The sequence below is a fragment of the Impatiens glandulifera genome, chromosome 3 (genome assembly GCF_907164915.1).
Source record: "Impatiens glandulifera chromosome 3, dImpGla2.1, whole genome shotgun sequence".
Lineage (NCBI taxonomy): Eukaryota > Viridiplantae > Streptophyta > Magnoliopsida > Ericales > Balsaminaceae > Impatiens > Impatiens glandulifera.
Genome location: NC_061864.1, coordinates 10,198,598 through 10,211,923, shown reverse-complemented (window position 1 = coordinate 10,211,923; position 13,326 = coordinate 10,198,598). Strand labels below are relative to the sequence as shown.

The window sequence follows — 13,326 nt, the reverse complement described above, 5'->3', positions numbered from 1 at the left end:
GAGTGTGTGTCTGTGAAAGTGAAGATCAAACTGTAATAAAATATATTCTTCTTCTTGGTTCTACTCATTTAAATATTCACAAGAACTGTTGCGAGGAAAAGGCCAAAATACAGCTTTTATGCACAAGTTAACAGAGGAACTATATGATTTTGGCAAATTAATCTTTTCTATACACAACGAGATGCATGAAAATTAATCAAAGGTATCAACTGTTATCAAGCAAAGCTGATATTCATCAATGCCAATGAACTTCCCATCTATTTGATAGATTCTCAAGCCAGCTCTTCTCCAGCATCTGTCCAACTATAAGGAATCAAGAATCAGCTGATAATACCCAACAGATGAAGTCATGCATTTTTAGGATAACTGGCCACAATTTCAGTGCAATTTCATGAACTTCTTTGCCCTACTGGAGAAGTTTTTTACTAAGGCAGTGTCACCAAAGGTTAGAGGGAGTTCTTCTTCAATTGATTCTCTTTGATCAACCCAGCCTCCAGAAGGAACATTGTTCTTCGAGCTATTTTCTTTTGAATCTTCAACAAAATCTGGCTGCTCTTCTGGTATATCACGATATAAGTGTTTCAACATGAAAAGGGCAGTATCGCAATCTCTCCAGTAGTTTCTGTTCTCAACAAAGCAAACAATATAGTAAAAGAAGTCCTGAAATTTATAGATATTTGAAAGATTCACTTTTAAATGAAAAAGAACTTACGTATGAGAGCTAAGTGCTGATAGATATTGATGTCTAAATGTTTTATCCTGCATAGTAAACAAAAAACTTGCTAAAAATATCAAGGAATAAAATGGGACTCAGATATAACAATGAACAAAATATAGAATCTGAAGACACTTGTGAGAAACCACAAAAGGAGAGTTTTGGCAAAGGATGTTTCATTCCAAAATCATAAAAACACTTATAACTATGAGTTGCTGTACAAAGAAAACACACTTCAATTTTGTAGATTTATCTCTTCTTCTTTTCTTACCCAGATGGATACACATTTATTTCTCTATTTTACTTGATAGATATTTTTCATTGCATAAGCAGCTCACAAATTCAAGCAAAAGAAAACAAATGACTTCGCGTTCAAAAAGATTCATAGAAACAACACATTATAAGGAACAAAGCACATACTTGAAGAACATGATCAACTCGCCCGTCTTCACTCCCAGATAATCTTTGCATCATAGCAACACCATATGATCTCTGTTCGTCTTGGGAATTATCTGATTGTTCTGCAAGGTATACACAAGAAATGGTATTAACGTCCACATCCATCAATTTAAGACAAAACTTTACGATCACAACAAAAGTAAGGCTTGTATTGGTTGAATTACCATCCATATTATCTTTGTCTCTTGATTGGCACAAAGTGAGCACCTTAACCTATAGAATAAAATTTCATATATCAGGCCACAATAAGCAGTTTTTAGCAAAATGAAACAAGACTGAGGAAGAGAGATGTTGGAACAACACGTAAGCTGACAAATAATTCTGGTTTTCAAAGAGAGCTGTTGAACTACTAATTAGCAGTTTTGCAGCTAAATCTGAATGAAGCAAATTTGAGTACAATTAGTAGTCTATTAGCACAATATGTGATAATTCGGTTAGAAAACAGACCAAGACCCATCACTTGAAAGTCGGAAAACAAAGGATGAAATTGATCAGCACTTGAACATTTCCCTCATCAACTAACCATATAATATATAATACTAAGCCACTTTCCACTTGGTACATGAGAAAGAGAGATGCAACTAGAAAGAATGGTTGTATTCAAAGGTGGAGCATACAGAAGAGAGATAATTAGCCTAATTGAATATCTTCGAATATCTTCATAATTGATTATAAAACCAATCATATAATTAGCCTATTTATGGTAAAACATTTTTTAGTTCGAAACTAGTGTCTTTTTCCTATGGGAGGCTATAGCATATCATCCCACCGCCCACCATGATCCCCCACTTCATTAAGGTGCTTTCAGTGAAGAATTGGACTTCAGACTTCAACCTCTTGAACTCTTACGACTTAAATTACCTGTCTGAGTAAACATATATTCATAATGAGTCATGACAATTGTTACCTAATCAATCATACCTAGATTGATCCTCTACCGTTACATTCCATACTCAACCCAATGTCTCCCAGCTAATTGGGGTTGGATAAATCAGTTTTATATTGTCATTGAGTTTGATACTGACAATCTCTTTATTATTTTACATGAGTGAACCTACAAGAGAGAGAGAGAGAGAGAGAGTGTTACAAGGAGTAAAATAGGGCCTACCCTCACTGATATCAGATGATTCTTTATTGCCTGAGAACGTGCTGCTAAATCTTCAGTGAATTCCTGCAGATGTGATTTTATAATTGCATTACTTTAAAATAAAATAAAACCATGATGAAACTAATGCAGATTATATTCTGGAACGGAAACATACTTGAAATCCAATATGCAATCTCTTTCCACCCTTGTGATACGGAATGATAACAGGACGTTTATTGATGTATTCTTCACAGGTAAGTGGTTCTAACCTGTCCAGAAGTTCACCATACATCAGATCACATGATCCAGCACAAACAGATGAAGAACACTTTTTAATGTGATGTACCTAACAAGTATGCTCAAGTAGCTATGCAGCTTAGAGGGTCATAGCTACCAAAAGCAAGTTTTGTGGGGTTACCTACTTTTATTTAATCATCACTGTAATTCAGCTTAAGAGCAATTGTGTGTTTTATACCTAAAAGATAACCATAATGAAGCGTAGAAATGTCAACTGAAGATTTAGGGACAGGGTATAAACTGTTATTCCTAATTCTTCAGTTGACATTTCTATATGAAAAAAATTATTAAGAATCAGACTATGGGATTTGGACAAATTTGGGTACAGCTAATATGGCGGCTTGTCGAGCATTTGGGCACAAGTGAAATATGCAGCATTTTTAATTAGCTTGGAAAATCACTCATCAAAGAAACCTGTTAGTATATAAGAAGTTATCATAAGATGAATAAAATAATTTTTGAGGATGAACACATACTATTGATATATTGTACAAAATCTTTTATAGGTCGACACATTTCAACTGTCACCATTTGATGCATCTTGATTCTCATTCATTGCTCTGGTGGAAATGCCTCACTAATTACCAGATTCAATCAGACAGATAGACTGAGCGACTCTACCTAGCTTGACAAGTTGTGTAGATTAAATGAGACATGATTGAAATTGAAATTCTTTTTCCTACACAAAACCTCTTACGAGATCCTGATGGGGTTGACTGACTAATAGGTGGGGCAGAGAAGGGGTTGTAAAAGTTATTAAGATGAAGTATTGTAACTGTTTTATTTGGTAAGAAAAATCATTAGCCATCGGAGACTAAGTATCACAATCCAAAAGAATCAGTCAATTCTCCAAGCAATTTCTCTAACATGATTATAAGCTTCATCTGTTTGTTAGCATAATATTTATTGTGTAGCACTTCCTGATAAATATAAGAAAATACTAAACATAAAGAGGATCAGAGTTCAAATCACAACTTGCAAGAAGGCTCAAATCATCACTGCACTTTAAAATGGCTCAAATCACATGTCAAACTTTGCAGGATCATTTACTCACTCCACCTTAACGGTGTTAAAATTGTGTTGCTTCTGCCACATCAGAAGTCAGAGTGGGTATTTTTCATAATAAATCAGCTACAACATTTAACAGATCCAGAAGGGAAAAAATAATTAAGGATATATATTGCGAGTATAGAGGAAATTGCGAGTATAGAGGAATTCATACCTATAGGCCACAGGATCAAAGGGATGGAAAATGTTGACCATTTGACGACAACACGGCATCTCTTCAGTAATGTTCTCCTCATGCCAGTAGTCTTTCCCTTTGCCTAGGAACAGAGTAAGAAAGAAACAAAATATTTGCATTAGACAACTGACAGAAAGAAACTAGGAAAGCAGAGAGGGCTGCAAGGAGAGAAAACAGTGAAACTAAGGAAGAATATATAACTATCATGGCTGGAGAACATTAGTATTCCAGTACAGATAAAAAAAAATGAAAGTATTCCAGTACATATTCCTCCAGCTATAACTTGAATATACAATAAAATCACAGCATGAAGGACACCAAATCAATTGAGATATCATCTAAACACAAGATTCACTACATAAGTTTATAACCTGAACCATATGCTCAACAGATAATTGATTTAAAAAATGGATCACCCCAAGCCTACAACTCGATAAAATGGAGATTCATAATGCATTTTCTTTTATTAAGAACCTTCACAAATAACAATAACGTCTCCCAGAAAAAAGAATTGAGGATAAAAATCTGAGTGCTTTATGTTGGCAGAAGAGCTAACCTATACCAATACGAACATTACGAAGAGCAAGAAATACACCAAGAGGAGAACCAACAGCGAAAAATGTATCCACCTGATAAGAAAAGTAAGGAAAACAAATCAAGGAAAAACTTCTCCAAATAATGACCCATACAATCAGTTCACACTTAACATGCATCTAACTGAAGGACAGGTACCAATGATCCAACTGGACCAATCTATTGGATGTATATGCACCAGAAAAGCCAACAACTAGATTACCTTGAACTCTAACTTTGTGTATCTAATGTATGGAGTATAACTCTTCTGCTCATCTACTTGGTCATGTACATTCCTTTCTGTAAGAGATAAGTCAGTCCTAGCTGATGGTTCTGCCTCATTCACTGATGAAAACATAAGGAAAAATTGAGATAGAACTAATTTAGAAGGCAACTAAACAGAATATGTGTAAATAACACAAGAAAGAAAGGAAAATACACAAAAATCTCTGTAAAACAACCTACTTTAGCTTTTTTCAGTAAAATAATTGTTCATATGCAGATAAGGGGATAAGGGTGGGAGAGACGGGGAACTGGACAGGAAGCTGTCCCTGGATGCCTATTATGGGAATTAAATGTTTACCACTGAAGCCTTTTTTGGCTTATGTATATATTTTTTGCTTAGTAGATTGCAAAGGTTGTTTGATATAAATAAAAATATCACCATTGCAGTCTTTTTTGCAGTCTCCCTTTGGTGACTCTATCTCAACATGCTAACCATTAAGTGAATAAAAAACACAAAGTTTTAGCAAAAGTCCAAAGACCCAACTGCCTGTACCTTTACAAGCCAACTGAGATTCCAACTGTGCGATCCTTTCTTTTAGAGAGTCGACCTATCACGAGGAAACTTTTACCAACTAAAACCAAAGAGAAATTCTATAAACATAAATGTCAAAGTTGCCAACCTCTAGTTCCAGTTGCTTGGATAGTCCAACTTTTTTTTCATCATCAAACACCCCATCAGACATGTTTTTCGAGTCTCCATCAACATTCTCAATTTCTATGCTCTGATCTTCGCTGATGTCATCCATGCCAGTAGCTTGCATGTCTACACAAGCAGGTTTATCCAATAATGATTCAACTTGTGGTTGGTTATTCTCCAAATCTGTGGAGTGAGGCTGCTTCTCCAAGTCTTTAAGAGTTGGTTTGTCTGTGTCAATGGGAGAAGTAACAAATTTGCATTCATTGTTCTCAACACATTTATTGTGCTGCTGATTGGACGACGACTCACTTTCTGAAGATCCAGAAACCATAGCAGGAGCCGCATGCTCATTTACATCATGTGGCTTATACATCCATTCCATTGGAAACGGGGAGGACAAGTGTTCTTGATGGCACAAAATATCATAGGAAAGAACACTACCAAGAGAATGTCCATATAATGAAATCTGTGAAGATAGAAGCTATAATCAGATCTTTATCGGAATTAGTAATTCTATAACAACAAAGGAAAATATGTTAATTGAGCTACCTACTTTTCCATCGTAACCAGGATTTCTCCTAAGGAACTTTGAATACAGTCGGTTTAGTTGGTTAGATACCTGTAGATTAGTTGGATTATATGAAAGTCAAAATATCAAACCAAGCAAACAAAAAATATCAATTAAATTCAAAATGCAGTAACAATAGGCAAATAACAAAGCCACAAGGTAAGGCATAGCTAATGTGATATGTAAGACAATAATCTTTCAAGGATCTCCATTTTCACTTGATTTTATACAACAAAATAGAAGGTCAAACGATCACCTTTTTGATCCATTTTAATGTTCCCAAAGGGCCGATTGGGTGATGGTGAGAACTGAGAGGCATTTGTAAAATAGCACATATTTCACAATCTATAGCACCCCGAACCTGGATACCGTTACTCATAAGGAAAATAGACTATAAATACTCCAGGCAAACCACTGAGCCACCACAGCCCAAGTCCAAAAGGTACCCATGAAGTACCTATAATCTGTTAGACTCACTCTTATAAGGAGTTCATACTTTCTATGATTTCCCGTGATCCCACACATTTTTTGAAGACTAAGGAATTTGTTTCTGTCAAACTTGATGTTTATCTCCCCACCCACATCAACTCAGCAAAACCTATTTTACCCTCCAATTAATGGGTTGACAGGCTACAAGAATGTTGCGTCTCCATTGAAGTTGGTCATGGGTAAATTAGTTATGTCCTATATGAAACCTTACAGCTTTTACTAGAGTTAACTTTGGCCTACCCCATTAGGAAAATTCCTATCAAACAGTGAAGAGAGGTATCCTTACTACGATCAAAACATCTCAACATGTTATTTTATCTTGTTACTTATAATTAACTACTCCTACCATTCCCTGTATACTTGATACCTAACAAAATATAGTTGTGAGATAATGTTAAGAATAATCTTAAACAAACAGAAACAAATAGGTGAACTGTAGCACATAACGTCAAGCTTGTGGACATAAGCTCATACCGAATCTATAATGTCTTGACAGTAAATTGGGCTCATGTAGTACAACACGTCATGAACTGTAGCACTTAACGTCATACGCAAGCCACGTACACCATCTAAAGTGATTTTTTCAACAGCTGATTCACCACCAAGTTTAAGACCTTTCCTCCACTGTGAAACACAAAACGAAGTGAGACATATCAATAAATCAATCCTGAAGAACAATAGAACTTCTTCAAGAAAAAAACTGTCAGGAAAAAAATAAATAACTCAATTAAAAAGTAGGAAGAAATCAAAGTCAACATAGAGGAGCTACGAATTCATAATACAAGTCTACCTGACATGGTATATAGAGAACTCTTTGCTTTCCCCGCTGATATGAAGTTAAGTGTGTTTCAGCAAGACTTGCTGTAATATGACGAAAATGGCCCACATCATCTACCAAATTTGATTTCTCCAACCTTTGACCAATACCATGGACCATAAACACTACATGCCGAACTGGAACCTGTATAATAAGAAAAGGTCATAAGTAAAACATTTTTTTATGTTCTAACAACTTACTGATTAAGTGAAGAACTCAAATAAAAATTATCCAAAAAGCTCAGAACTTTATGTACATAACTCAATAATCCTCTAGATTCTGACGGCTTTCTACTACAAACAACTTTCTTCTACTCCTTCTAAATAGACAACCACTTCATACAAACACTTTAAGAGCCCTTAAAGCAAAAAGTAGAATAATAACCTGCCTCCTCTTATTCCAAAGAAGTCTCCAAAAGAAAATATACTGATGTCATTCCAAACCGCAAAGCAAAATCAACATACTAAAACGTTGATTTCTAGCAAAAAGGATCAACAATCATGGGAAACCTTGGCTCAAATGGTACTTCAAGAGTAATCCAAGAACCAAGTTTGTCATGTTGCACACACTATTCTAGAAATTTAATCAGCTCAGCTAATAATATATGATGGGAAATTATTTGACCGAAGGAAAATAGCAGGATCCTATTGCCCTTATCATTCAAGTTTTGTTTGACATGCAGCAGTAACCACAGGAATCAGATTGATGTAAATGATTATTGCTGAACACTTTAAATAAGCTCATACTGGAAGCTTAGGATAGACAAAGACCACACTTTACACACCTGGGAACAGTAATCATCCATTTCCTCCTCATTTTGCTGCCTTAGTTCATCCTGATATAGCAAAAAAAACTCTCATGTAACTTTGTGAAATTCAGGATCATACTCTACAACTAAATTGCAAACAATAGAAATAAAGGTAAGGGGATAATTAAGGAAATTGCTACTTGACTTGTTCAAAAGTAATTAAGGTACTAGAAGTTGCTTCAAGAATCTTCAGAATTAAAAGTCAAAAAAGCATCAAATGAGACTACCAGAGATAACTCTTGCAAATTAGTATTAGACAGGCTGATGAAAAGTTACTAAATAAGGTAAGAGACTTTAAAGTTCATGCTTACTTGAAAGCGAGAATAGGTAAACTTTTGTAACTAGATGGGATCCATGTTCATATTATTGTACTGCAGAATTATTAAACCATATTGTAGAACTACAAAATGCATGTTCACTAGGGTATGAAAAACTTGCAGCTACAATTTGTCTTCGTATGGTAAATGGTACAAGAACATGGGTAAGAGAAGAATAGTCATATGTAATAAAGTTGTTAGGTTGATAGGATACAAGCCACGTAGATTCTCTTATATTGTACGTGGCAAGAAGATATAAACATATAGTGCAAGAATAAAATGACATATTTTCCCTCACATGGATTACAAGATTTTCTTTTTGTTTATAGTTTCTCCCCCCACCCAACCCCAAAATATATATATATATATATATATATATATATATATATATATATACAAAGGTAAATAAAAGCAGACCTGGGTTGGTTTTGGTGACAGGGATGGAGCATATCCCCGCCTTAACATAATGCCATTTGCCCCAAAACTCATGACACCAGTAAATCCAGCAGCATCAGCATTTATCCATGCTTCCCATGTATCATCTTCTCCAGTAAAAAGAGCATGCAGACCCTATAAGATGAGAAATGTCAATAGTAGACACAATAAGAACAACTATTACATTGTTTGAACTTTTTTAAGAAATATCATACCGAAGCTGATCCTTGAAGCTCCACACGAGCTGCAAAAAGTCCAGATGGCTGGAAAGTTCTCCGATGCCAAATCTGAAAGCCATCCATTCTTGGAATTGAGTAGGTTATAAAAAGTCTATGAAACCATTCCATGTAAATGGATAAAACATGGATGATATAGATGGATTCTATAACAATAACATACCCAACCATGATCCATATATATAATATCAAATGAACACACATCAGAATTCTATCTACACCATAACTCCATCTAGTCCTACAAAAATAAATCAGAAATTACCACACACCTCAGTTCATACAAATCCGAACTCTATCAAAATTCTCTAGCATGTAATTTTTGTTAGAAATCTAAAATTCAACCATTGACCTAAGCAATATAGGCATGCGGTGGATCCCAGTCTAAACCTCACTAATAATGTCAGTTACTTCCTTAAATGACTCACATTTGTTACGGATCCCTTTCCACAACATGACAAATACCAATCTCTAAACACTACTTCATAGTAATCAAAGTTGTTACGTTGTTTTCTTTTTTATTGTTTTGTTTTTTCTCTTCCCTTGTGTAACGTTTGAACGCATCTTGCGCTCTTTTAATAAAAGTTGACCTTTTCAAAAATAAAAGTAATCAAATGAAACCTTATGGAAGTAGGTGCTTTCTTATAAACATCATCTCTCAAAATCAGGTGCCTTACTAAGACCAATTTAACCCCCCAAAAAAGTTCATCATATGACTTGCATGGTCATACAAAATCAAATACATAAATGATTAGTATGGGCTACTGAAACATGCAGAGGATCAATCATAAAGTATAAATGCAACTCATTTCTCATGTTACAATGTGGGAATACTTACACACCTTACTATGATATGCGAACTCCAACTGCTCAGATACATCTTCACGGAGTGGAAGCCAGTCAAGTCCTCCTTTACGGGCAAACCAGTGGCCCCTTAAAACACGCCGATTGTCTCCATTCCAATAAACGGGAAAGCATTGTCTTCGGACTAAATCCACCTGTAAATGAAATATTCAGAAACTGTTGGGCAATAATAGGAAGAAGAATTCATGCTATGCAATACTCTTCAATTGACATAAAAATGAAAAGGAGAAAAATACCAAAACAATTAGCAGGGGCATGTGCAAAAGGACAATCAGAACTTTCTTAGGCAAGATGTTACCATCTAATAATAAATAGAAAAACTTAACGATATGTATGGCTTTATATAACTTTAAAATGTTAAATTACCGCAAAATTTCTAGTAAACTAGAATTGCCATGAAGCTGTAAATGGTACAGAGCAATTAATATTTCAGAGAGATTTTTAGAAATAATGAGGAAGAACACCAATTTCTTATGAAATGTCACTAAGAGAAGCCCATTTGTGTCAACCGAAGTGAACTGGACACATCAGGTAAGCAACTATAAACTTTAAAGCAATGCTAAAAGAAAATTAATCTGATTATGTGAGCGCTTTGGCATAGGAGTTAAATAATCAATAAACAATCACCAACAAATTGTTCGTAAATTGAATTAGTGGAAGTCTTGTAGACCATTACTTTGGGGGTTTTAATAAAGAAAAAAGATGCATCAAGAAAGAAATGAGCAAGACGGTGGAGATATGTTCAAGAAGTATGGTTTACAGAACAACATGCATAACATTAAACAATCCAAAGGCTGGCATGAAAAGAAACAGTACCTCATATAGACCTCCTTTTACAGGAACACCCACTCTTTCTTCTTCAATTGTATACAGTTCACTTGATTGTTCACTCTCAAAAGCAATTTCTTTGGATTTGGATTTGGATTTAGAACTGATATGTCCCTTTGGACCCTCACTACATTCTGCATATTCTTTCCACCAACTGGAAAGCAACTCTTCCTCTCTCTACAATTGCATATTTGATAGCCACCTCTTTTATAGATGAATAGAGAAGTAAAGACAAGAACTAACACAAAGTATAGAATAAGATACAAGGTAACCTGCAAAAACGCTGCTTCTATTGCTAGAGAGTCCCGCATGCCAAATCGGAAATAGTCACCTTTTCCCACTATTTCTGTCCGAGGGACTGATGCAGCAAGCTCTAGCAAAATTGTGAAAAGGGAATGTAATGAGTTTCCAGACAAAAATGAAAGATTATGCTACAACCATTTTTTTCCAAACAGGGATTTGTCTGTTGTTTGTTCATAAAAGGGGGACATAACAATTGAAACTTTCTGGCGAAACTCAAAAGAATCTGAGACATCTAAATGTAACATGCCTCCCTTGTATTCAATGTTAAAATGTTGCATCTAAGTTTAACAGAGTTCTGCAGAAACCAATTTCCGCATGGCCAAAAGCTTCAAAAGAAAATGGATGAAGTGATTGCCCAGTAAGAAACCTTTCAGTTCTCCAGACAACCATTATGGCAAGCAGATAGTAAAACCCCACACTTGAGTGGAGCACAGGAATATATATGTTAAAATTTGTATCTGCTTCTTGTAGGAAAAGAAAAAACTAGATGAAACAAATACCTCTTTCTATACACCACCCTGCCCTAAATGAGCCAACTGACACTCGTACTTCTCCAAATTCAGGAAACTAACCACCAAAATGCATACATTAAATTCAAGTACTAATTTTAGCACGTGTTCTGTTTAAAGTAAAAGTTTTACATGGCACCATAGTTAGTACTACTAAAACCACCACTGTTATTCCCTAATATTGCCACATCAGCAAGACCAATTTTCCCATCAATCATTGGCAGTGCTTTGTGAATGGTTAGTATATCGTTTAATTCAGATATATACTATGAAAAGGAAATTTAAACTTCCATGAGTTAACTGTGAGACGCACCAAAACCAACTAACGAGGCTTCTGGAGAAGACAAAGTTTGTCACGAAGCAGGCATTTGGGTTTATTCGTTCTAAAGTTCCACATAATAAATGATGCTGCAAAACTAAGTTCCACTCCATTTCTAAAGTTACAACCTTTTAACCAGAGGGAATGCATTCAAGAAAACGAGAGACAAAATAATACATATGTTGTTTCAGATACTTTAAGATATAATTCATACAATGTTTCAAAATTAAGACAAGTGCTTCAGAAAGCAACTAGCAGAGAGAATTTCATATCTATGGCAAAACCTCACCATTATCAGCCAAATGAGTCTTGCAAAAGTACCAACGAATATCAACCCCATCAGAAGGACTTCTTGTCTGTGCAAGATACTTCTGGCGAGCTTCACATTGATGGATCTCATGGGCCAATCTCCGTATGTTTGATGGGGTGTTCTTCAGAAGATCTGGGGAAGTTTCATCCTCTCCAAGAGAACCAATAGATTCACTAGTTGATGATGCAGTCTCCCCTTCAAGTCTCCTACTATTCCCAGCACCTTCTAAATTCTCCATCAAATTAAACCACACTATCTCAGCACCTCTCTTTGATTAGATTATCAACTGGGCAGTCTCCAATTTCAGCAAACGAATCTCATTCCAGAATTAAAAAAAAAAAAAAAAAAAAAGAGTGTTCATAAACTAGATTAACAATCGGTATGATATCTTCAGCTGAAGCAAGTCTGAGCTACCAATTGAGTTTAGACGAAGTAAACCATACCCATTAAACAGAAATGGGTATGGTTCTAGCAATAGGAATGAAATGGAAAAGGAGGTTTAAATTTGAAAGGAGGGAAGAGGGAGAGATTGGAATAGAGGGAGCAGTTCCTGCAAGAAGAAAGAATGGAGATGAGTGTTCTCCCGGAATAAAGAAGGGGAAAAGGGTAATCGAATTGGAGGTATATGAGAACAAACGGGAAATGAAATTGAAGAACAACCGTTCAACGTCGACGTTGAAGTGGACTTTCGTTGTTCGGCGTTGAAAGTCGGGTAAGATCGACCGACCGACCGACCTACCTACCTGTCGATGAAAAATGACGGTTGCTTCTCCCTCCTCCCCCAAGGGGTCCCTTTTTCTTTCTGCTAAACAAACCGGAGCTAACTGACACGTCACATTTACTTACATCTACAAGGAACTAATGAACTGTCCGCTACCTATGTGCGAATCAACGGTTGAGGTGGCATTATTTCTCCTAAGTGTACCTTTTTGTTTGTTTTGCACGGTGGCTGCGCGATTACGCGGTCGGCTTCAACCGCCCACCCCAAACTTTTTTACCCTAAACCGCATCCCGCGACCGTAAGCAGCCAGTCAAATATTTTTTCTGAAACAATTCACCATTATTTTTAAATATATATAATTCTCTCTATTTTCACACAAAGTTTATTATATTAAATTGAATTAATATTAACCCGCTTTTTATTCTTTTTTTTTTTTTCTCCTGTATTTGAATGATTATAAATTATTTAGTTATTTGTTGTAATGGTTAAAAGTGAATAAAATAATTGTC

At 35.5% G+C, this 13,326-nt stretch overlaps 1 protein-coding gene across 2 annotated transcripts; it reads right to left on the bottom strand.

Moving 5' to 3' along the window:
* Positions 1–11: 11 nt before the first annotated feature.
* Positions 12–12,968, bottom strand: LOC124928917 (phospholipase SGR2). Of its 2 annotated transcripts, XM_047469172.1 has the most exons (22): positions 12,757–12,968; positions 12,076–12,646; positions 10,928–11,028; positions 10,644–10,832; positions 9,806–9,961; positions 8,946–9,017; positions 8,713–8,865; positions 7,955–8,005; positions 7,144–7,314; positions 6,828–6,977; positions 5,850–5,915; positions 5,280–5,762; positions 5,153–5,207; positions 4,598–4,719; positions 4,358–4,430; positions 3,781–3,883; positions 2,437–2,530; positions 2,283–2,345; positions 1,339–1,387; positions 1,136–1,236; positions 713–759; positions 12–622 (listed from the first exon to the last, which is right to left on the bottom strand). In XM_047469172.1, the coding sequence occupies exons 2-22, from the start codon at positions 12,332–12,334 to the stop codon at positions 379–381; spliced, it is 2,802 nt and encodes a 933-aa protein (XP_047325128.1). In that variant the 5' UTR covers positions 12,335–12,646; positions 12,757–12,968; the 3' UTR covers positions 12–378. The 2 variants fall into 2 exon arrangements, with proteins under 2 accessions (XP_047325128.1, XP_047325127.1); XM_047469171.1 differs by having other exon boundaries at positions 12,076–12,968.
* Between the last annotated feature and the right edge of the window lie 358 nt (positions 12,969–13,326).

Coding starts and splice junctions, on each gene's coding strand:
- LOC124928917 (XM_047469171.1), bottom strand. CDS start 12,334: ATGGAGAATTTAGAAGGTGCTGGGAATAGTAGGAGACTTGAAGGGGAG. Junction 4,720..5,152: donor ATCTCAGTTGGCTTGTAAAG/GTACAGGCAGTT, acceptor TGTTTTCATCAG/TGAATGAGGCAGAACCATCA. Junction 1,388..2,282: donor ATCATCTGATATCAGTGAGG/GTAGGCCCTATT, acceptor TTTATTCTATAG/GTTAAGGTGCTCACTTTGTG.